General features: G+C 40.4%; 1 protein-coding gene across 2 annotated transcripts in view; it reads left to right on the top strand.

The window, feature by feature from the left end:
* gatb (glutamyl-tRNA(Gln) amidotransferase, subunit B) overlaps positions 1 to 26,168 on the top strand; it is a 212,138-nt gene that overhangs the window by 104,221 nt on the left and 81,749 nt on the right. For both annotated transcript variants that reach the window (XM_039750253.1, XM_039750254.1), the window contains exons 5-7: positions 937 to 1,059; positions 10,496 to 10,609; positions 16,298 to 16,382. In XM_039750253.1, the coding sequence (XP_039606187.1) occupies positions 937 to 1,059; positions 10,496 to 10,609; positions 16,298 to 16,382 (322 nt within the window). The remainder of the gene's footprint in view (positions 1 to 936; positions 1,060 to 10,495; positions 10,610 to 16,297; positions 16,383 to 26,168) is intronic.

Below are 26,168 nucleotides of genomic sequence, written 5' to 3'. Positions count from 1 at the left end.
AAATCAATTCATCTAATGCCATATTTTCTGGTGCTGTCCTTTGTTCCACGTTGACTCTTCCGACATGTGGCCCATTCCTCAGTGGTTTCACTCCCCTACCTCTGGCATTCCTTCTTTTCTGCATAGTCCTTTCCTCAGCTGTTTTGTTATCCCATGCCATAGCCGTAACTTTGGCAGTCCTTCACTGCCATGTGACCTTATCCTAGACTGCTTTGTTATCCCATGCCACAGCTGTAGCTCTGGCAGTCCTTTATCTGCCAAGTGACCCTATCCTAAGCTGTTTCATGCTCCTGTGGCATAGCCGTAACTTTGACATTCCTTCTCTGCAATCTGGTCCTTTCCTCAGTCCATTGGCGTTCACACACCTCTGCCATAGAACTTGTCATTTCTTAATTGCTGCTGGGTATTTTCTTCTTGACATTCATTACCAATCACTCCGCAAACACATTGAGCGTATTGCGTGTGCCGAGCATTCCTCACTTCAGGGGTTTCATGCTATCTCAATAGCTATCTCAACTCTCTGTCCTTTATCCTAGTTGCCACCTTTTCCTCTTTGGTCAGGCCAGCCCTACCTTGCCTCATTCTTATGCTGCTCCCACCTTATTTGTGAATTATGAGTGGACACACACACAAATGCGTGTTGTTTTGTATATATTTAGATAATATGCAAAAGTTGAACATTATTGCCTGTTCCCTGAAGTGAATATTAATAAAAAATTGAGCAATGGCTGTAACCAGTCTTTAAAGTTGAATGTAACATTTCAAACTGAATTGGTTACTGCAGGTGTTCTGTAAAAATTCTACCTGTTTGCATCTTGTGTCTCCATCTATTTGTCTGCAGCTTTGTGGGATGCTTGTTGTTTAATAAATTGTTCTATTTCTGTGTGAATGTTTGTTAAGTGTGCCGATAACCTCTCTCTGCATTCTGGCCTTCAGGAGTGGCACTAATGGAGATTGTAATGGAACCTGACATGAGCTGCGGTGAGGAAGCCGCAGCTGCTGTCCGGGAGCTTCAGCTGATCCTACAAGCACTCGGAACTTGCCAAGGCAACATGGCAGGTAGGAAATTACAAGAACTCTAGAAATCTGCTTCTTTATATTGAAGTTAGAAGCAAACTGCAATAAAGTTCTACTAAAGGATCATATTGAAAGAGACTGTGCAAAATAGAAAGAAGAAAATGTAATGAGGTTAACTAAATAAGGGCACTGAAATATAACTACCTTCACAACAGATAGCAGTCCTGGCATGTGTTGCAATGTAGAAATACAGAAAGAGCTGCTATTCATTTTTATTTTGCCCATATTTAATTATTTTGTGTACTACTAATGGCAGAGCTGATACTTGTGCACACAGACTCAAGGCTAGAATTGATGCCCAAGCGAAATCTATCAAATATTCACTTGAAGGGGTTTATGTAATCTATTATTTTGTGTTTTATATATAGGTCACTTTGCAAAGATGTGTTTTCATTTTGATATTAAAGACTCTTTATCTGTTGATAAGTACCATAAAGGCCAAATTGAACCCAATGGTGCCCAGTGTCTTCTTATGTAATATGCTACCGTGGCTGTCCGTTTGTCTGTCAAGGATTTTAAGTCACCTGTAGCTACTGACCTGAAGTTTGTTACACATATACTACGTGACATCTACTATCCGCTTTCAGGGTAATGTTTGACCTCAAAGGTCAACCCAGGAAGGTCAAGATCAAAAATCAAATAACCTGTAGCCTGAAATTTGGTACACATATACTACTCTGAAACTCTGCACTACAACTTTATATTAAAAGTGAAGAGTTTTGGAGTTATTACTCTTTTTATTTTTATTATAATTTATTGTAGAATCAGCTCTCGGCAGCAGGGCGGCTTTGAAGCGCATGTGTACGGGTGCCGTTCTCATCCCTACCACCTTCGCCATCACTTCCCTTTCCTCTTCATCTCTTAAATCATTCTTTATGCAGATTGAAGACTTAAGTACCAGCTTAAGTGAAAAATTAAGGAAAACGTACTAAGTAATTGCAACTGTCTTAATCAGTTTTAACGCGAAAAGATGCCGACGAAAGAAGAGAAGAAGCGGCCGCTGGGGTGGAGAAAAGAAGAAGATCTGCTCAGGAAGCAGCAAGCGCATCAACCTCCGAGCAAACGAATGCTAAACATACAGAGAAAGAAAGTCACGTGTATTCACTGCACATTATCGTGCAGTGTGCCGTTACTGGTTGTATAATAATAAAATATGAAAACTGCCAAGGGGATTAATACTTTTTATAGGCACTGTATTTCGAACACTACTCAAACATACAGAATTAGCAGGTAGTAGCCACTCAACTGTATAATAAGCTATTGGTGCACTGCAGACAAAATGCTACCCACACCAAGCTAACAATAACAATAAAAAAGGAAGCATGCAAACCACAGACCACAACATGTTAAATTTTATATCAAAGCCAGTCACAAATGAAAATACAATGTCACTGACACTTGTCCAGTAATTTTCAAAAATTTCATTGTTAACTGCAGTTGCTTGTCTTCTGAGAAATGCAACCTTTCACAATGAGCATGCATGGCTTAAGAGATTGAGCTCTTGGGAACCTTCAGTACTGCAGCCGTGCTTTCTGTAGCCTTGCCAGGACCTGTGCCTCGACACAGTCCTGTCTTTAAGCTCCATAGGCAGTACTTTCATCCTCATGGCTTGGTGTTTGTGGGACCTTCTATAGACAGGTGTGTGCCTTTATAAACATGTGTAATTTACCACAATTGGACTCCAAACAAGGCGAAGGTACTGTCTAGATCTGGGTCTGAAGGGATGCCCAGAATTTGACGATGATAGTGATATGGACCTCTGACCTTCAATTCTCAATAAAGGGACAGCACGGTGCTTTGATCGGGTGGTGGAGGTGGCGCAGATCACCACCACAGAAAACCAGAAAAAGAACAGCAGAGAAAGTAGGGGTTAGTACGGATTTTGGAGCCACGATAGAAATCCATCCATCTATTATTCAACCCGCTATATCCTAACTACAGGATTACGGTGGTCTGCTGGAGCCAACACAAGGCGCAAGGCAGGAAACAAACCCCGGGCAGGGTGCCCACACACCAAGCACACACTAGGGACAATTTAGAATCGCCAATGCACCTAACCTGCATGTCTTTAGACTGTGGGAGGAAACCGGAGCAGACACGGGGAGAATATGAAAACTCCACGCAGAGAGGACCCAGGGAGCGAACCCGGGACTCTTAATTGTGAGACAGCAGTGCTACCCACTGCGCCACCGTGTCACCCCATGATAGAAATGATAATTAAATAAAGGATCTAAATATTTGTGTCAGCGTAATATTTCAGGCTTTTTATTGTTAATTTGCAAAAATTCCTAAATCCTGTTTTCACATCGAGGGGTGTTGAGTGTATGGTGTAAGGAAAAATTAATTTAAACAATCTTAGCATAAGCCTGCAACATAACAAAATGTGCAGAAAGTGAAGCAGCCTGAATATTTTCTGAACAACAAACAACAACATTTATTTCTGTAACACGTTTTCATACAAATAATGTCGGTGAAGGTGAAGAATGAAAAATATAAAAATAAGATTAGGCAATACGAAGTAACAAAGAATAAAATAAAGTCTGATGGCCTGGAGGACAGAAAAAAAAAAAACTCTAAAGGGCTGGAGAAAAAAAAAATCTGCAGGGGTTCCGAGGCCACGAGACCACCCAACCCAGCCCCCACTAGGCATTCTATTTAAGAATGAAGGTGCTGTATGTCAGAAAATAATTAACACATAGAACAAGTTACTATGCAGCGTAACACATTAAAAATAGCTTGTCTTAATGCTAGAAGTATTAAAAGTAAAGTAAGTGAGTTGGAGTTGTATGTAGCAGAGCATAATTATGATATAGCAATAACGGAAGGATAGACAGAACAGAAAAGGAGGTGGGGTTGCTGTTTATGCCAAACAGGATTTAAATGTAAGTCCTCTTTAGTTGGATGATGAGTCCCATCTTAGTGAGGACATATGACTTCACCTGGAAAATATTAGGGAAACAGGTCTTATTTTAGAAGTTTGTTATAGACCACCCAATTTAGACAGTAATTTCAACACACATCTTTTTAGTAATATCAAAAAAGCAAGTTTACAGGGAGATATTATAGTCATGGGGGACTTTAAAAATTCCAAATATTAACTGGGATAACCTTGCAGATGGAGGAACACAAGAGTTTTTAGAAGTAATCAGTGACTGCTTTTTAGCACAGCATGTTAAAGCACCAACACGGGGTGAAGCCTGTCTGGATTTAGTGTTTTGTAATAATCAGGATAGAATCGAGGGTGTAGAGGTGATGGAACCACTAGGGTCAAGTGACCATAATATAATACAATTCTCAGTATTTTGTAAGAGTGCAGATGCAAAGACTAAAATTGTGAAGTTGAACTTTGGTAGGGCTAATTTTGAGCAGATGTGACAAAGTCTAAGTAGGATAGACTGGGATAAGCTTTTAAATGTGGAGACAGTCAAGGAGCAGTGGAACAGGTTTAAAAATGTTTTACATGTAATGCAGGACAGATACATACCTAAATTTGGAATTAATAGGAAACTAAAAAAAAGCTCCATGGTCAATTAATAAAGATTTAAAAAAGAAGTTACAAAGAAAAAACTGCTTTATAAGGCATATAAGACTAATGACTGCAAAGTGAATCATAGAGCGAATGAGAACATGAGGGCAACCATTAAGAAGGATATCATGGAGGCTAAAAGACAGTTGGAGAGGAATATAGCGGATAAGGCGAAAGAAGACCCTAAGAGATTCTGTCAGTGTTTTAGTAGTAAAAGAAGAGTTAAGGAGGAAGTCATGTACACCAGGAATAGTAAAGGGGAATTAAAAGATACAGACAGTGAAATAGCGGATGCCCTAAACTTACATTTTTCTGAGGTGTTTACAAGTGAGCAAGTGGACAACCTCCCAGAGGTAAATGCGACTACTAAGAAGGTACTGAGGTATTTGGAAATTGTAGAGGGAGAAGTGCTGCTCAGATTAAATAAGATGAAATCAAACAAATCACCAGGACCAGATCATATTTATTCTCGTGTTCTTAAGAAGGCTAGTGAGTACAGATATAAACCCTTGACACATATTTTTAGGAAGTCACTGTGTACTGCAGAGATTCCGAAGGACTGGAAAATGGCAAATATCATCCCATTATATAAAAAAGGGTGACAGGGCAGATCAAAGTAACTTAAGGCCAGTAAGCGTAACATGCATCACAAGAAAATTAATGGAAGGAATTATTAAGGATAAGATTGAGCAACATCTGGCAAGCTGCGGTGTGTTGGCACCCTGCCTGGGATTAGTTCCTGCCTTGTGCCCTGTGTTCCTTGTTCCTCGTAGCTGCATTATATGTTTCGTACTTCAGGTTGAGCATTCATTGGGTGTTAGCTCTCATGCAAACAGAGCTTGCCCTTATGATGAAAGACAAAATCAAATAGCACAAGTTTCAGACTAGTTGGAGTGAGTCACCGGGGATGTCAGACTATGTGACTGACCCTCATGGTAGCATGCCTCTGACTGCTTACGGTTCACTAAGTTTATGTAAATAAAGACTAAGACTAAAAATTCACAGAAAAATGATTTAATGTGATATGGCCTTTAGCAGAACTAACTTAAAAGAGGCTGGAAGAAGACCTGCAGGCATTGCATCCCACTGTGATCAGAGCTTGACATCCCTGGTTTAGATGGTTGTAGAAACTGACAGGTGGATATATTATAAGGTTATGCTATAGGAGAGTGCTCCCACATTACAAACTGCAAGACACAGAAAAAAAATGAAGTAAAAGCTTTGGACTTATCTATCTGAATTTCTAACTGAATTTCTCAAGTTGGGCGGCACGGTGGCGCAGTGGTAGCACTGCTGCCTCGCAGTTAGGAGACCCGGGTTCGCCCGGGTCCTCCCTGCGTGGAGTTTGCATGTTCTCCCCGTGTCTGTGTGGATTTCCTCCGGGCGCTCCGGTTTCCTCCCACAGTCCAAAGACATGCCGGTTAGGTGAATTGGCGATTCTAAATTGGCCTTGGTGTGTGGGTGTGTTTGTGTGTGTCCTGTGGTGGGTTGGCACCCTGCCCAGGATTGGTTCCTGCCTTGTGCCCTGTGTTGGCTGGGATTGGCTCCAGCAGACCCCCGTGCCCCTGTGTTTGGATTCAGCGGGTTGGAAAATGGATGGATGAACATCTGGCAAGGACAGGAGTTATTCTGAACAGTCAGCATGGGTTCAGAAGAGGAAGGTCGTGTTTTACTAACATGCTGGAATTCTATGAGGAGGCAACAAAAGGATACAATCAAAGTGGAGCAGATGATATTATTTATCTGGACTTTCAGAAAGCATTTGATGAGGTGCCACATGAGAGGTTGGGCATCAAATTAAAAGAAGTGGGAGTTCAGGGTGATGTTTTTAGTTGGGTGCAGAATTGGCACAGACACAGGAAGCAGAGGGTGATGGTGCGAGGAAACAAATCAGAATTGGGTGATGTTAAAGTGGTGATCTGCAGGGGGCAGTGATAGAGCCGCTGCTTTTTTTTAATATATATACAGTGAACCCTCGTTTATCACGGTTAATCCGTTCCAGATTAAACCGTGATAAATGAATTTTCGCGAAGTAGGATTCTTTATTTATAAATTGAATATTTTCGCAGTTAAGAGTATAGAAAACCTGTTTACGACCTTCTAAATGCGTTTTTTAACATTATTAGAGCCCTCTAGACATGAAATAACACCCTTTAGTCACCATTACACTCGTATTACCCAATATATTAGACAAAATAAGAGAAAATAAGACATTTTAGATGTTGCAAATATCATATTACTAGGCGCACTCGCCTTTTAAGGCGACCAACTTTTATCCTCAATTTTGTGCGCTCCATGTGTACATCAGGCATGTAAGTGTAGGGAATGAGAACATCAAAGTGCCCATTCATAACATCTCCCGAAAACCCAAGTTTTTTTTTATCCTCTCAAGTGCCTGTCCAAAGTCGTACAATGTCAGCCCGAATCTGTACCGCTAAAGATGGAGTTTCATTCACTAAATAAGCTATAGATGAGAATAAGCAAGCACCATCTCCCTTGATATTTACTACGCGGTGAGGCATTTGTACTCCATCAACATTAATTATTTCCAGAGACATAATTTTGTCTATTTTTCCAGCGCATCGCACAAAAGCAAGGGAACGATGAGAGCACCAGAACTCTACTCACATCATGTCGCTTCGTACCTCAAGCCGCAAGTAGTAAGTAAGTAAGTGGAATATCGCTATGCTTTGCACTCACTGGACGGAAGGACATTCCCGAACGCTTTTATATAGTAGATTATTGTACTGTACATTTAATTGCACACAAACACACACAGTTCTTACACACAACCACTAACCTATGAAGGCACGACCTCAGTAGGAGAGTCTTCAGAGGTGGTGCAGTATCTTCAGCAGGTGCGTCGTTGTCTTCTTCCGCTGAAGGAGTACTAGGAGTAGGCAGTGGGTGTCTGGGTGCGCGGCTGGAGAACATCTTGATAGGCAGTTGCTGGCGCTGTCTTTTCATATGTGTGAGGAGGCTTTTGTAGGGTATTGCCATCTTTGATCATATCCAAGAGTTTCACCTTCTCCTGGATAGTAAGCATCTTCCTCCGGCACTTAGTTTTATTGTCAGAAGGCTTAGAAAAAGCAGCACGTTTAGGAGCCATCGTAGAGCTTAGATAAAAGTTCTCAGAAAGCGCATGCGTAGTGACGTTAGCGTGTATGAGAAAAAAATCGGGATAGAGTGAAGCCGCGAAAGTCGAAGCGTGATATAGCGAGGGATCACTGTATATATATATACATAAATGATTTAAATAGGAATATAAGTAACAAGCTGGTTAAGTTTGCAGATGATACCAGGATAGGTGGATTAGCAGATAATTTGGAATCCGTTATATCATTACAGAAGGACTTGGATAGTATACAGAATTGGGCAGATTTGTGGCAGATGAAATTTAATGTCAGTAAATGTAAACTATTACACATAGGAAGTAAAAATGTTAGGTTTGAATACACAATGGGCGGTCGGAAAATTCGAGAGTACACCTTATGAGAAGGATTTAGGAATCATAGTGGACTCTAAGCTATCAACTTCCCAACAGTGTTCAGAAGCCATTAAGAAGGCTAACATAATGTCAGGTTATATAGCGCCTTGATGTGTGGAGTACAAGTCACAGGAGGTTCTGCTCAAGCTTTATAACACACTGGTGAGGCCTCATCTTGAGTACTGGGTGCAGTTTTGATCTCCAGGCTACAAAAAGGACATAGCAGTGCTAGAAAATGTCCAGAAAAGAGCGACTCGGCTGATTCAGGGCTACACGGGGGGGTGAGTTATTAGGAAAGATTAAAAGAGCTGAGCCTTAATAGTTTAAGCAAAAGAAGATTAAGAGGTGACATGATTGAAGTGTTTAAAATTATGAAGGGAATTAGCACAGTGGATCGAGACTGTTATTTTAAAATCAGCTCATCAAGAACACGGGGACACAGTTGGAAACTTGTTAAGGGTAAATTTCGCACAAACATTAGGAAGTTTTTCTTTACACAAAGAATGATAGACACTTGGAATAAGCGACCAAGTAGTGTGGTAGACAGTAAGACGTTAGGGACTTTCAAAACTCGATTTGATGTTTTCTTGGAAGAAATAAGTGGATAGGAATGGCAAGCTTTGTTGGGCTGAATGGCCTGATCTCATCTAAAGTGTTCTAATTGATAGTATTACGTTAGCAAACTTTTAAATCTAGATTTGAAAATATTTTATTTATTTATTTATAAAGCACTTTAAAAACAACATCAAGGCTGACCAAAGTGCTGTACAATAAAAACCCAACATATCAGACAAACAATAATCAAAGGGTGAAAGAAACAGAAACACATAAGAGCTGAAGAGATTCATGATAAAAAGTAGACAGATAGTCAACATATCACACTGGGGTTAAAGGCCAGAGAGTAAAAGTGTGTTTTTTAAATAAGATTTAAAGACAGCAAGTGAAGGAGCCGGCCTAACGTGCAACAGCAAATCATTCCAGAGTTTTGGAGCTGCAACTGAAAAAGCCCAATCACCTCGGAGCTAGCGTCGTGCCTTACGAACAAATAAAGGCATCTGGTCTGCTAACCTGAGGGAGCGAGACGGTACATAAGGGTGCATGTAAAATGGGGCACAGCCATTAAAGGATTTAACAACAAATACAAGGAACTTAAAATGGATTTGAAAATGAACTGGAAGCCAAAATCGGAGTAATGTGCTCGTGCTTTCTTGTGCCAGTTAAAAATCGAATTTTGCAGATGTGATGCCAGTAGGGGTTAATGAGCTACAAAAGCCAATGTTGTTTGTTCTCACAAACTGCTGTTTGCGCTTTTTTGTCCTTATTCTACCCACCTGGTTATTTCCAGTCATGTCCTGAAAGTTTCATTGAAAATAGGGTATTAGTATGAACATTTGAATATAGCACAGCCATGTTTATCATGCATGGTTGTTTGGAATGGTTTCCAGATTCCTCTGTTGCTGTACTCCAGTAAGTGACACTGACTTTTGTGTTCTTCACTCAGAGCAGATGGCTATTTGTTGTCCTCCGTATTGCTCCAACCATTTTCACTGACTTAGTACCCTCTGAAATCTTCATTCAGCCAGTAAAATGTGAATATTTAAAGAATTAATAAGAATTATTTATATGCACAATGAAACCAAGTAAAGTTTTAGGATTTCTCTGAATATTATTTTCAATTTATTGATTTCTTTTTCTCTGCCTCCATTTTACAATATTAGGCTTCACTTCGTCATTTGCTAATAATATTGCATTTATAGCTTATTTTACTTGTCATCCTCTAAAGATATTTTGATTGTTTTAATTTACTGCAGACAAATAGGACAATGTTCACATTAGCATTTTGATTTGTTTTTAATTTATTTTACTTCTTTTTTTATTTCATTCTTATCAGACTACCGCGTTTTCTCATCCATGGCTCTAACCAAAAGCGGCCTAGTTAATAAATTATACAGTGTTTTTTTGTACGAGGCCCAAATGATCCTGAAGTCATAGCTGTAATATGATTCATGGCTTAAGTGTTTACAAGGCAGTGGGAATGAAAGCTGCTTGGCAGTACTTTTGATATCCTTCAAGTGTGCTTAACACTCCATGAAATTGGTAGGTAAATAACAAAAATGTGGCAGGCGATCCCTTTTGCCATGTCTGCCTCTGTCTGGATCATCCCAGAGAAAATGCAAAAGTTAAGCAAAATTCCATTATCTTACCATCTGGATGTGTAATATTTTTAATGACATATCTTACTTTTGTACATGATTCTTATGTTAAGTTGCAAACAAACTTTTTTTTTTTATCAGAAATTCTGCTTTATTCTAGTAAATGTAAACTGTATTCTTTTGTGTGAAATTTTATGTGTAATTTATCATCATGGTACAAAACTATAAGGAATTTTTTTTTCTTTTCTTTAGAGGGTCAGCTTAGAGTGGATGCGAATATTTCAGTTCATCAACCAGGAGATCCTCTTGGAGTCCGGACTGAAGTGAAAAACATCAACAGTGCTCGGTTCTTGGCAAAAGCAATTGGTACGTGGTGGGTATTTGAGGATGTGTCTTGCTAATGAGTAGTTAACTTTGTCCCTACCAACCAAGCGGCAAAATAAAACTTTGTTGAGTCATCCACCACACCCAACAGATCAACAGGCGATGTGGCACTTTTCATCCCGTGTGAGTGAGAGTATAAATGTATGCAGTGGTTTGGCTCCCCTGTGCAGGGTTGGTTCCTGCCTTGCATCTTATGTTACCTGGATATGCTCTGACCATCTCTGTGGCCTTGAATTGGTTTGAGAATGGTATGATTTTATTTCAGGAGTTGTAAGACACAAAGCATAGTCAACATAAAGCATTTTACATTCTCCAGTTTTCAGCAATTGAATGAGCTTTGGGGCGAGGGAGTTGTAAAACAGCTAAGGGAAAGACTAGCAGTCTGCCACACTTGAATTTGAACGTTACTGGGAACCAGCTTTGTATTCTTTCTGGGCATCTTTCTTTTTTTGAGAAAAAAAAAGTATATTTTGAGTTGCAGTATGTACAGTTCACATTTTTTTATTACTATTATGGACAGGTCCTCTCTACCATTTAGGCCAGGGGTGTCAAACTCCAGTCCTAGAGGGCAGCAGTAGCTGCAGGTTTTCATTCTAACCCTTGCCTAAATTTTAATTGACTTGACTCAGGCCCCTTTGTTTCTTTTTCCTTAATTAGCAGCCAAACAATAATGAGACACAAAACAAGCTGCCACATGACCAGCCAACCTGTGCCCATCACACAATATGTGGAAATAAAGAAGAGTGAAGGTCTCAGTAAAGTTGAACTCTCAGGTCACGAAAACATTGTTGTTCATAGAAAAAAGAGAAAAATCAACAGTTTTGTAAATGTCTGCTGTGGCAGAAAGAGAGCAGCAACAGGCTGTGGAATTACATAACCGGTTTAATTAACTGCAAGAATTGTATTCTCATTGAGAAACTGGTTGGAGTGAAATTAATTGGAGTTTGAAGTCCCATCCCCATCTGTCAGCTCATTTCATGCCTCATTTCTGTTTGGCTACCATTTAATTATGAAAAGAATTCATTCAAAAGACTGAATCCTTAAAAACAGGGCCATTAAAATGAATGGAAAGGGAGTTAAATAGCAGTGAAAACTGGCCACTGATTAGGAAAAGGGTAACAATGAAAACCTGCAGCCACTATGGCCCTCCAGGCCTGGAGTTTGACACCTATGATTTAGGCCAACTAGCTGCTTGCCTAGGGGGGGGGTGTCACTTTTTTAAAACATCGCAGACCTTGGCTTAAAAACATTTGGATTCAATATAGCTGTCTGTCTCCCAATAACCCTATTGTATTATTTTATATTATTCATGTTCTAGTGACGTTTTGTCTTAATGTCTGTTAATGGCTCTGTTTATGTGAAACGTCCTTGTTTCTTTAATTTTTATCATGTACAAATTTGTAGTTTTACTTTTGTTTTTGTATTGTTTCCCTTCAGGAAATGTATTATTGATCTTCTGTCCCTTCCTCGACACAAGCTTGATGCATATTTTCGATATAAATATATATTTTTCTTTCTGTTTCTTCCTTTGTTTTGCAAGAACTGTGCATTGAGAGGTTTTAGGACAATTTGTGCCTGTGGGTGAATTCTGATCATTTTTAAATAACAAAAATACTTTTGTCTGGATTTCTGCCCAGTTGCTGAACAGGTGGCAATTCAAGATCTTTGGCATTTCTTGAATTGCATATATACAGTATATTATGTCTGCTCTATATTATCATAATTATATACTACTATTAATGTGAATAATTTGTGAAGTAAGTGAAAATTATAGATATTATAATATATATTATTATATAAGTGAAAATTATAGATAAATTCATACAGCACAGTAGTCATTTGAGCGATTTATTTATTTATTTTTTGACAGCCTTTTCAGTGGAGAATGAACTAGCCCAACCAATGAATTTAAAAGAAAACCGTTTATAAAGATTATGTCAAGACAAAGAAGTTACAAATTTCATTAATGTGTATTTTTATAATTGTAAAGGACCTTAATTAAACATGTCCATCCATCCATTGTCAACCCCACTATATCCTAACACAGGGCACAAGGCAGTAACAAATCCCAGGGCAGGGTGCCAGCCCACCGCAGGGCACACACCCACACACCAGGCACACACTAGGGACAATTTAGGATCGGCAGTGCACCTAACCAGCATGTCTTTGGACTGAGGGAGGAAACCCACGCAGACACGGGGAGAACATGCAAACTCCACGAAAGTGAACCCAGGTCTCCTAACTGCTAGGCAGTAGCGCTACCATTGCGCCACAGTGCCGCCCTAAGTAAACATGTCCTCTTCAGAAACTGCTTTTCCTGGTGAGAGTTATGGTGGCAGTAGGCCAAGGAGGTCAGGCCAGACTTTGCTGTCCACAGCTACAAATTCTAACTTTTCCTAAAAAATTCCCAGGCATTCACACACCACCTGAGAGATACAACATCTCCAGCGTGCCCCAAGTCTGCCACAGGGCCTCTGACCTTACAACATGCCAAAACCACCGTAATCGACTAATCTTAATCTGGAGGAATAGCAGCTCTACTCTGAGACTTTCCTGAAATGCTGAGCCTTCTGACCTTATCATGAAGTGTCAGTGCAGCGTTCCAGCGAAGATATCTCACTTCTGCCGCCTGTACTTGCGATATCATTCTTTTGGTCACTGCACACAGCTTATGACCGTAGGTGAGGACAGGGATTTAGATTGACCAATAAACGTAAGAGTTTTGCATTCAGATTCAACTCCCACATCACTCTCTCGTACCAGTACAACTCCTGCAGAACAGCTGCTGCCATTCCAATCCATGTCTTGATCTCATGTTCCCTTTTTCCATCACTTGTGAAGAAGATGCCAAGATACTTTAACTGCTTAAGTAAAGACAGTTGTTTTCCCCTTACCTGAAAAAAGCAATTCACTCTTTTCCTAAAGAGAACCACGATCTGACTTGGTGCTGTCCCCGCTTTTTAACACTCAGCAGTGAATCGCCCGATTGTGTAATGCAGGCCACAGTCAGATGAGAGAAAGAGGACCTCATCGTCTGCATAAAGCATGATGTTATTCCAAGCCTCTCCAACTGGACACACTCCCATCCTTGGCAGCACCTTGATATACTGACAGTGAAAACGACAAAACTGGAGCAGTAATAATAATAATAATTCTTTGCATTTATATAGCGCTTTTCTCACTACTCAAAGCGCTCAGCAATTGCAGGTTAAGGGCCTTGCTGAAGGGCCCAACAGAGCTGAGTCCTTTTTGCCATTTACAGGATTCGAACCGGTAACCTTCCGATTGCCAGTGCAGATCCCTACCTCAGAGCCACCACTCCGCTGTGTGATAAGACACAACATTGATGGAGTCCATCACCCACAGTAAACAAATTGGATTTAACGGCAACTATTCAGACACGGCTCTTACTGTATTCATATCAGCAAGCAAGAACAGCCCTGTTCTCCCATAAGCATGCAGCACATGCCAAGGTACACAAACCCTTGGCATTTAATTAAACATATTAATATTTACTCTTTAATACTGGTATTATGTTTGTAAAAAAAATGAAACCGTCATCGTTATTAACACAATTATTACTATATTGTTAACATATTTGTATACCATTATATTTGTGTGTAAATATACTCAGTTCTGAAATGTGTTTTCATTAACCTAATATCTGTAACAAACTGCTAGTTTTCTTTGCCATCCTTTACCAAATATTGTGAAATTCATTAAAACAAATAATAATGTGAAATGCATACATGAATGTGAATATCAATGAGTTCACAAAGCATTTAAACTACCAGACTAAAAACAAATTGTTATATACAGGGTGGCACATATTTATGTATATGACGTTTCACAGGCGGTAGCATTTAAACTACTTCACGAAAAGTATCAAAAATGGCATCACTGTGTAGCCTGAGAATGGAAGTAACAATATGCAGGGCCGGACAAACCCTGCTGTGTTTGAATACAGAATGGCGGCGAATGGTATACCGTACCATTGCAACAGTGGTTGAACGAAACATTCCCGCAATGCTGGATTGGGTGACGCGGGCCTGTGGAATGGCCGGCTCGTTCTCCTGATTTGACCCACCAGACTTTTTCCTGTGGGGTTACCTAAAAGACAAGGTTGTATCAACATTGCATCCACAATGTGGCTGAGCTACATGCAGCTATCACAGAAGAATTTCAGAGGATACCAGTACAGATGTGCCGCTCTTCGTCTTCAGGCGTGTATTGATTTGGATGGCGCATTGGTGGACCACGCCATGGAGAAAAGGGGATGAAAGAGGTTCTTAATGTTCGCGTTCCATTATGTTACTTGATAATAACATTAGTAGTTTCCTGACAATAATGCCTTTTCAATAATATACATACATATGGGCCATGCTGTAGATAATATTATTGCAAAGGATAAAGCATTTGGCTGTAGGGAAGGAAAGGAGCTTCATTTACAGCTACAGCCAACCCTGTTTATGAACTGGTCTGAGTGAAACTGTTTGGTAATTGGGTATCCCTAATTTCTTACTAGGTTGCCCATTCCTAATGGAAACACACACAAACACACACATTTATATGTTGTATATTCAATTCAATTCTTTATTGTCATGTGTACAAATACAAGTACCATGTACAATGAAATGCTTTCTTACATGTGCCCCCGCAGACAGTGAAGATAGACAAAAAAAAAAAATAAATAAATAAATTAATATAAATAAGTAAATAAAACCAGAATCCTAGGAATAAATAGAGACAGTGGCAAAAGTATATGTGTGCAGGTAGCAGTGGAGGTAATACAAGGTTACTGATTGTTCATGAGTCTGATTGCAGTTGAGTAGAGACTGTTCCTGCACCTGGAAGTGGTGTCCGAATGAACTTTAGTAGCTTCCCAGATGTGAGGAGGGTGACAAGTGACAGTGCAGGGAGGCTGGGGTCCTGCCTGATACGGTTCACTTTACTGAAACAGCATGTAGTGTGGATGTCCTGGATCGCAGGGAGCTGTGTGCCCGTGATCTGCTCTGCTGTATTCACCACACGCTGCAGAGCACAGCAGTCCTGAAATGAGCAGTTGCTGTACCAGGATGTGATGTATCCTGTCAGGATGGATTCCACAGTACACCTGTGGAATCTGCACAGGGTTGTGGGGGACATCCGAGCCTTACTCAGTCTCGTGAGGAATTAGAAGCATAGTTGGACTTTCTTGACTAGTGCCGCAGTGTGACTTGACCATTTAAGGTCATCAGTGAGGGTGACTCCGAGGAACCTAAAGCTGCTGACCTGCTCCAAAGCCTCACCTCCGATGTAGATGGGGCTGTGCTCTGTTGCCTGTTTGCGGAAATCCACAATTATCTCCTTAGTTTTGCTAACATTGAGGAGGAGGTTGTTGTCCTGACACCATTCTGCCAGGAATCTGACCTCCTCCTTGTAGGCCGTCTCATCGTCCTCGCTGATCAGACCTCTTACAGTGGTATTATATTATATGAATGATGTTTGTTTAAAAAAAAGTCACTGAAAGCTGGTTTATGTTTCATGGTCTCAGTAAGTACAGTATACACTTAAACTGATCTCTGTTTTAGAACTGAAATGCAAAAGGCATTTGATCCACTTGAAGTGAATTATATGAAGCTTGCCATGGTTACCTACTTTTTCATATTATATCTAAAATGTTTTCCACAGACTTTGAAATTCAGAGACAAATCGATGTTCTTGTAAATGGTGGAGTTGTGCACAATGAGACACGCACTTTTGATTTTAAACTAGGGTAAGCAACTTTTTTTTTTTATGCTGGATATTTATATTATGATTATTGGCTCTGATATAATTTTAACAAAATGAAACTGTTCAGGATTAAGATTACACTGTTTAAGAATCCAGAAATTAACAAGTACTTTCAGCGCCTATGAAAAGTGCAGACCCTGAAAGTTTTTACATTTTATTGTTATACAACATTGAATAACAGTAGATGTAATTTGGCTATTTGGACACCGATATCAATGCAAAAATACACTTTAAAGTCAATGTGAAAAGCAAAATGGGCTCAATCAATTACAAATGCAACACACAAAATAATCATACTAGCATTCACTCTGTTTAACACCTAAATCTTCACTGGTGCAGCCAAATTCTTTTGAAAGTCACAGAATTGATTCAGACGTTAACATCATACAAAGTTATTGTCTGTTATATCTGCATTTTTATCACTCTTTAATTTAATATTGTTTTTTATCAGTATGCTGCTGGAGCATGTGAATTTCCTCTTGGGATTAATAAAGTATCTATCATCATCATCATCATCAATGGAGATCACCTGTCATGAGTCATGAGTTTCAGTTGTTTTTAGTATAAATACACCTGTATGCTGCAGTGGGCTGGCACCCTGCCTGGGATTTGTTCCTGCCTTGTGCCATGTGCTGGCTGGGATTGGCTCCAGCAGACCCCCGTGACTCTGTGTAAATAATATGCAATAATAATATATATAGGATATAGCAGGTTGGAAAATGACTGACTACACTTGTATGTGGAAGGTCCAGCTCGTGGTGAGCCAGTATCATGTCCTAACCTACACAATGGAGGCAAAATAAAACACTCCAAGCAACTTGGTGAAAAGCTCAAATCAGGGAATGGCAACAAGAAAATCTCCATAGCTGTGAATATCCAGTTTAATCAGTCATTAAAAAAATGGCAAGATATACCACAGCTGTAAATCTGCATTGAGCACGCCATCCACAAAAATTGAGTGTTCATGCATGAAGGCGGCTTTTGAGAGGGTCCCACCAAGATATCTGTGAGAATTCTGAAGGAGTAACAAGCTACAGTGAATGAGATTGGAGTGACTGTGCAGACAACAACTGTTGCCCAAGTCCTTCTAACAACACTAAAGCAGCTATGGTAGTTGGAATAGTTTGGCCATTTCAAAAATTAATGTTGGTGTATTTGATACAGCCAGCATCATGAAGAGTCCACAGAAACAGTAGCACTGTTTCGACATGGGGTGCACCCTGTTTGCAAAAGCTCGCGTATGCATGGTGTGAGACTGCTGTGAAAATGTGTGTGGCTTTACTCAAAAGTTAGTTTTTATACCTCTCGAAGTGAGCCTGGAAATGAGCATATACACCATTTATACATGAGGCCTTATATAACCTGGCAGAGCCTGAGCGGTTTGCCAAAAAGAATGAACAAAATGGCAGCGTGAAGATGTGTAAAGCTGATGGAAAGAACCTGTGCACACAGACTCAAAGGGTGCCATGGCTCCTTAAAGTGAATCTACTAAACACTGACTTGAAATGGTTGAATGCTTAGGCAATCAATTATCTTTTATATTTGTAAGTAATTTGGAACACTTTTCAGATATCTTTTTTTACTTTGATTTCTAATGTTGATCAATGTTAAAATGTGAAATTAAACCCACTGTGATCCAATGTTGTGTAACAGTAAAATGTGAAGACTTCCAACAGGGTGAATACTTGTTATAGACAATTGTACTTTTATGGCTGTGCATGGAATTTGACTCTGTGAAGCTCTTAAAACAAAGCATCACATAAAAAATGTAAGAAAATAAAAGACATCAACTGAATGTAATGTTTGAACTCTTTGTGGTAACTATAAATTATGCTAATAGAATTAGTATACATCTGGGAAATCTGTAGCTCATTTCCCTGATGTACATCTTATCCCCTCTGCAGTTTTTTGTCTGATAATTAGATAATTAATACCTTTTATTGAGCCCCATGTTTAACAGCTTTATTCCACTCTTATTCAATTCAAGGAGATATTTACAGTGTTGCATATTATTTACATAAGCTTTTAATCTGAAATTCAATTTTCAAATTGATTTTTTTAAAGAAGGATTGCACTGACGATTTCTCCAGCACTTTGAGAATATTACATCAACATAAACATAAACCACAAATTCTTTTCAGAGGATTGCTTCCTCTAAAACAGCATCATATGTCTTGTATTTAGGTGATCATTTCTTTTACCCACATGTAGCATTTTCTGTTTTATTTCATTAAACTGCATTTTACAAATGGTGGCCGAGTCTTGAAGATAGTCCTAGTCTTTTTGAAGTAATTTTTTTCTGCTCGTTCCATAATTGCTATCCCTCCAATCTTAGCATCATCTGTGAATTTCAGTGGTTTACAAGAGACATTAAAATCGATGTCATTAATATAAATTTAAAAAAAAAATAACCACAGCGAGGACAGACCCTTAGGAAATCGGCTGATGTCCTCACATCATGTGGAGCATGTTCTCTTATCTGTATACTCTGTCTCCGGCCAGTTATCCAACATAAAATCCAATTTTGTAAGGTATGCTTTTTGTAGACAGAATTAATTTTTGGTACAAAAAAATGTATCTTCACAGAGGGTGCCATGGTGGATTCAGAAAGTATTTAAAGCCCTTCACTTTCAGCACATGTTTATTATGTTGTAGATTTCATTTTAAATGGATATATTTGCCATTTTGATCTGTCTGCACTCAATAACACATAACAACAAAGTGAAAGAAATTTTCAGAAAGTTTTGCAAACTTATTAATCAAAAGCAGAAATCACTTTTTTATGTAAGTATTCAGACCCTTTGCTGTGCCACTCTAAATTATACTGAGGTCATCTTGTTTGATTTAGTTCACCTTTAGATTTGTCAGGAACTTAACTGGGGTCCACCTGTGGCAAAATGAATTGATTGGACTTTGTTTAGAAAAGCACATGTGTACCTGTGTGTGTGCGTGTGTGTGTATATATTGTAATGGGTGGCACTTTCTCACTCACTCACTCACTCACTCATCACTAATTCTCCAACTTCCCGTGTAGGAAGAAGGCTGACATTTGGCAGGCTCATTCCTTACAGCTTACTTACAAAAGTTGGGCAGGTTTCATTTCGAAATTCTACGCGTAATGGTCATAACTGAATCCTACTTACGTACATATATACGGCCATAGCCTGCAGCTCGGTTGCCATGTGAGGCGGAGTTGGAACCTATTTTTCTCCATATACTGTAATGGACGTTAGCTCGATGGCCGTGGGAGGCGGATCTGCGTGTGACATCATCACGCCTCCTACGTAATCACGTGAACTGACTGTGACCTTAGTACGTAGAAAAGAAGGAAGAGCTCCCAAAGAGCGCTGAAGAAAAAGGTTTATACCCTGCGTCTTCTCATTAAACTTGTATCTTGCGAATATCGTATTCGTCTTAGGCATGACAAACGCCTCAAAACGGTCATAGTAAGATGTCAGTACCTTGGCTTCCTCCTGGGTGAGAGTCCATGTGTTAAAATGTCTCTTCCCTCTTCTCCAGTCCACAGGAGCAGGTAGCTGCATTTCTCACTGTCGTCTTTGCCTTTTAGCGGGCCAGAAAACATCAGCTCCACGTGCTGTCGGAACTTTTTCCATTCTCCCGCAGGTTAAGAGAATCCCAGTCAATTTGTGGCGAGGGAACTCCAACAAAATCCATGACTGTCCTCTATTCTGACACCATGTCTTGTTTTCACAAATTGTGAAAAATGAAATGATGTCGAGACTTTCTTTTAAAGTATGCAGAGGAACTGTATTTATTACAGCCCTTACATTCATGGCATTCGTGCTCTAAATTAACTTCCATAATAGTAACCTTGAGGTCCCTTTTTCTGGTGCCTTCCTGATGACATAGGTGCCTAAAGCATGCCTGATAATACTTTTCAATGACATATAAATATTACAGTGATCACCTCGATAGACATCTCACCACCCAAATCGCTACTCATAAATCTAAGATGTTTAACAGGCATTCCCGGTATTAACTTTTTGATTTGCCTTTTGAATATTTAGCGGCAGCGTGTCTATTGGATTGCTGCTGACGGACAGCCTTATATGGGCAGGCACTCAATTACGTGGGAGGCGTGGGTATGGGGGACGCAATATAGGCAGGCAGCCAACTGCATGGGAGGCGTGGTAATGGGGGACGCAACTCCGCCTCACATGGCAACCGAGCTGCAGGCTATGGCCGTATATACTGTATGTACGTAAGTAGGATTCAGTTATGACCGTTACGTGTAGAATTTCAAAATGAAACCTGCTTAACTTTTGTAAGTAAGCTGTAAGGAATGAGCCTGCCAAATTTCAGCCTTCTACCTACACGGGAATTTGGAGAATTAGTGATGAGTGAGTCAGTCAGTCAGTGAGGGCTTTGCCTTTTATTAGTATATATATATATATATATATATATATATATAGTGAAAGCCTGGGTATGTATTGCCGCACTAATCCCGACACAGACAGGCAGGGAACATGTTTTAGTCCGCACAGAACTGGGTTTATTTACACAAAAGACAGTCCAGCACACAAGACAAAGAGCACAACACAGTCCCTTTTGCCACCAGTCCTTCCGCCTCCACTCCTCCTCAAGAGCTTTGTCCACTTCTTCTTGACTCCGGCCGTTGAGTGGTGATGACTGGCACCTTTTATATAGCACCCAGAAGGACTCCAGGTGCCCAACGAACTTCTCCTGGCAGCACTTCCAGGTGTGTTCGGAAGTGCTGCCAAATAGCTGCCCCCATCAGGATTGAGCTTCCATGCTCAAAACCCACGGCCCCGCTGCAAGCCAAGGGGGCTGCCCTCTCTCAGTCCAGGGGAGAAACGGTCTTGCAAATACACTTTCCACAGGTCCTTCCACACTCAGGGCATATATATAAAGGTATAAAGGTCCAACAATTCACACTGCATGTCAGGACAAAATCCAACCCATAAAATCCAAGAAACTCTCTATAGACTCCTCATGATCAAATTATGGTGAAGCACAGATCGGAGCAAGTGGATAAAACCATTTGTAAACCTTTGAGTGTTCCCAGTAGAAAAGTGGGCTCAATAATTATGAAATGGAATAACTTTGGGGCCATCTGAACTCTTCCTAGAGTTGGTTGTCCAACCAGACAGAAGTGCCTTTTTAAGGGAGGTGACTAAGAACCCAGTGGTCATTCTGATAGAGCTTCAGAAGTCCTCTACTGAGATAGGAGAACCTGTTGAAAGGACGACCATCTCAGCAGAACTCGATCAATCAGATGTTTATGTTAGAGTTGTTAGAAGCCACTCTTGAGTAAAAAGTACATGACATTCTGCTTGAACAATGAATGAATCCAAATATATGGAGGTCTTTGAAGAAAACCTCCTGCAGAATGCACACCACCTCAGAGTGGGGTAACTGTTCACTCTTCATCATGACAGTGTCCCAAAGCAGATGTCCAACATGAAGCTGGGGTAACTTTGGGACAAGTCTCTGGCTGTCCTGGAGTAGCCCACCCAAATCCTTGACTTAAATCTGATAGACCATGCGTGGAGAGACCTGAAGATAACCGTTTACAGACACATCCCATCCATTCTATCAGAACTTGAGAGGATCTGACCGAAAGAATGGGATTAACTGCCCAACTCCAGCACAGCTTGTAGAGAGATACTTAAGAAAAGTCAAAGCTTAAATTGCTGCCATAGGAGCTCCTACAAAGTAATAGACAAGGATCTGAATACTTCTAAGAATAAGAGACTTCAGTTTTTGATTTTTTTAGTAAATTTGAAAGCCTTTTTGAAAACATGTCTTCACTTTGTAATTATGAGCTATTAAATATAGGTTGATGGGCAGAAATGGCAAGTATATCAATTTCAAATTAAATCTACAACACAATAAAGTGTGACGAAAGTTCAGGACTCTGAATACTTTCTGAACTCACTTTATATAAAACTAGACCAGTAATGATTAGAATGGATTAATGAAATGTGAATCATATGGGAGCTACTGAGGAATACAAAGTTGGCAGGTGATAAAACTCTGGCGGTAGTCTCTGAGGAAACATCTTTTAAAAACCAAACTCAACAAAGTAGGCACTTTACTATAGTATTGTCACACAAGGATTAATTTGAGGAATCCCTTTTCATGAATCCTTTCATTTTAAAATGGGTAGCATTTTTTTTTTCTCAGAGCTTCACAGATCCTCATGTGGCACAGGCAGAGCGTGATTGCTGCATTTGTCAGTTGAGTCTGTTCATGAAAGGAGATAATGGACTTTCTTCTGCATCTATCTAAAATTAATCAGTCTGCTGTGCATTAACTATCAGGCTGTTGAGAATGGGAGATGATAGCCTGCCAAAGGCATTGTTGCAAGCAAATCATTAGGAGTAAATTTGGATTTATTCAGCAAACGCTTTGATAAGCGACTAAATGCCGCTGAAAATTATTTAGACTGGCCTGTGTGAAAAGCCCTCCAGGCAGTGTGTGAGACAAATTTTATTTGTCATTTGTTTGCCAAATTGTCTTCTCAGAGGTTAATAAGAGAGGAATTCCAGTGTTGATTATGCCTGGGTGCTTATGATATATCTCTATGCATGTATGTGTGATTCGTTTGTTCTTAAAGGGTTTAATATATACATGGATTTTTACTATTGCATATTTATACTATTTAAAGTCAGCTGGCATACCACTTGCACTTCAAAACAGGTCACCCACCTGAAGCTAAGCATGTTTGGTCCTAGCCAATACTTGCATAGGAAACCATCTAGGAAAAGTTTGTGTTTCTGCTGGAAGAGGTGATAGTGAGGTCATCATGGGGTACTTAGTCTTTGTATCACAGTGCCCCAGTGCAGTGATGGAGATGCTGTGCTGTAAATATGGCATTGTCCTTCAGATGAGATGTAAAACAGGTCCTGACTCTCTGTGGTCATAAAGATCCCTGGGCATCCTTCGTAAAGATTAAGGCATATCCCAATGTCCCGGCCCAGAAAATGTCCACCACAGCTTCGTCTATTCTGGCTCCCTAATCATCCCTTGTGACCAATTGGCTATCCCTCTCATCCCTTCACCACTTAATAGCTGATATGTATTCTGTTGCGGTAATAGTTGCCATTGCATCATTCAGGTGGGTGGTACACAATAGTTGGTGGTGGTTGAAGTGGTTCCCCTCTGTCTATGTAAAGCACTTTAGCATGAGAAAGAGCTATAAATGTAATGAATTATTATTGCACTAGCCGAAGCCTGCCGTAGCATACGGCGGTATAAGAATAGGAACAGAAAACGGTGAGAAAGGAATTCAGAAATCAAGAAGAAATAAATACTTCTTGAAAGACGTAGGTGTGAATAGGTGTTTTGGTGGTGACGACAGATAATGATTCGAAAGATCTAACCCTAGAAAAAGTCACGTACAACTGACCATGGCTGAAGACTGGTTGGTAGAATTATTGTGAAGAGTAAACAGCATGTGGGATATCAGGTCTGTGCGCCGGTTTTTGGGTATCCGGCAGTGCATGTAGAATTTCCGGCCAAGCAGGATTACATGTGAAAGTGATAAATAAATGAGGCTGTCCGGATTTACGTGCTATGGCCATGGCATTTTGCTAGTTTTGTTACATGTATCTTGGACTTCCTGGAAATATTGACGGTAACATGATCATTTTGCCTACACATACGTTTTTATTTTAAGCGTTCGCTTGCAGTGCATCTGACAGTCCATTGTATTGTTCCACGCGCAAATCTTGTTGATCTAATCCGAGATAGTTGAGATGCCCGCTCTCTGTTTTAACATACGCATCTACGATGTACTGTTGGAATAGTTCGCCGCTGGAGTGCAAAATACTAAATATATTCCTCATTGCTAATCTGTACGCATAAAATTGGCATTGAGTAAGCCTTCTTTGCTTGGCGGTTCTTTTATGTGGAACATGTTGTAAATCTTTGTGCCAGCCAATGTCTCCGTAAGGGAATATAAGTGGGTAAACCATAGTATTGCAATTCACATTGAGTGTGAAAATCTGTCTACAGGAGTTGCCTATGGGACAGATGCAAATGTCCCTTTCGGCAGGCGGTTCGCCATCTTCTCCGACGAAAGTCGCTGCAACATTGGTGTGACATGTCGGGGCATTGTAGCGTCGTAAATTTTGCCCAGGGTTTTCCTTGAAAAGCATTCGTACAGCTGCTGTTGGATTGGACTGAGCGATTTCATGCATGTGTTTGTATGATTTAGCGAAGGGTTTGATGGTTCTGAGCATGGAATCTAGCTGGAGAAGTAAATTTTCGCTGCATGTAGAGTTTGCTTTATTTTGTAAGTATACTGCAGATGCTTGGCAGGAAATGCCGTGTCAGCTGCGTGTGGGCGGGGCCGATTTTGAGGTTGGACATGGGAGGAGAGTTAGAGTTGGCGGGCGTGGCTCTGTCATGCATATCCCATGACGCGGTAGGAGGGTTAGAGTTGGCGGGCAGGGCTCTGTCAAGCGTATCCCATGGTCATAGAGTTGGTGGGCGTGGCTCTGTCATGCTTGCGCTCACTGTCATGCATGCCCTTAGTGAATTATATATATAGATTCTTTTCTGGCACATTTCCCGATGTTGTGCAGAGCTTTGACTAGGAAAATGAAACCTAGGCATTATTAAACAACTTCAGAAATTCAATCCATCCATCCATTTTCCAACCCGCTGAATCCGAACACAGGGTCACGGGGGTCTGTTGGAGCCAATCCCAGCCAACACAGGGCACAAGGCAGGAACCAATCCTGGGCAGGGTGCCAACCCACCACAGGACAAACACAAACACACCCACACACCAAGGCCAATTTAGAATCGCCAATTCACCTAACTGGCATGTCTTTGGACTGTGGGAGGAAACCGGAGCGCCCGGAGGAAATCCACACAGACACGGGGAGAACATGCAAACTCCACGCAGGGAGGACCCGGGAAGCGAACCCGGGTCTCCTAACTGCGAGGCAGCAGTGCTACCACTGCGCCACCGTGCCGCCCAACTTGAGAAATTCAGTGAGAAATTCAGATAGATAAGTCCAAAGCTTTTACTTCATTTTTTTTCTGTGTCTTGCAGTTTGTAATGTGCGAACACTCTCCTATAGCATAACCTTATAATATATCCACCTGTCAGTTTCTACAACCATCTAAACCAGGGATGTCAAGCTCTGATCACAGTGGGATGCAATGCCTGCAGGTCTTCTTCCAGCCTCTTTTAAGTTAGTTCTGCTAAAGGCCATATCACATTAGATCATTTTTCTGTGAATTTTTAGTCTTAGTCTTTATTTACATAAACTTAGTGAACCGTAAGCAGTCAGAGGCATGCTACCATGAGGGTCAGTCACATAGTCTGACATCCCCGGTGACTCACTCCAACTAGTCTGAAACTTGTGCTATTTGATTTTGTCTTTCATGATAAGGGCAAGCTCTGTTTGCATGAGAGCTAACACCCAATGAATGCTCATCCTGAAGTACGAAGCATATAATGCAGCTACGAGGAACAAGGAACACCAGAAGAAAAGCTTATCTGTCTGATACCTTGTGTTTTATGTACCACAGCAAAATGGAAAAAAGTGCTGAAATTGCATCTAAACTTGCCATACCTGTTAACCCTTAGTATTAAGGTCAGTACACATTGGCTAAATTTGACAAGCCCTGCAATTTTCAGTCATGTGAATTGCCCTGAGCAGCAAATGTAGTTGGAAAGTCTTACATACCCAAAATCTAGAATTAGCATAATGTAGCATCGACGTGCTTCTTTTGATTTTATTTTACTTGGTGTTTGGGATTGGACAAT

Source organism: Polypterus senegalus, chromosome 4 (genome assembly GCF_016835505.1).
Source record: "Polypterus senegalus isolate Bchr_013 chromosome 4, ASM1683550v1, whole genome shotgun sequence".
NCBI lineage: Eukaryota > Metazoa > Chordata > Cladistia > Polypteriformes > Polypteridae > Polypterus > Polypterus senegalus.
This window is presented reverse-complemented; position numbering and strand designations above follow the sequence as displayed.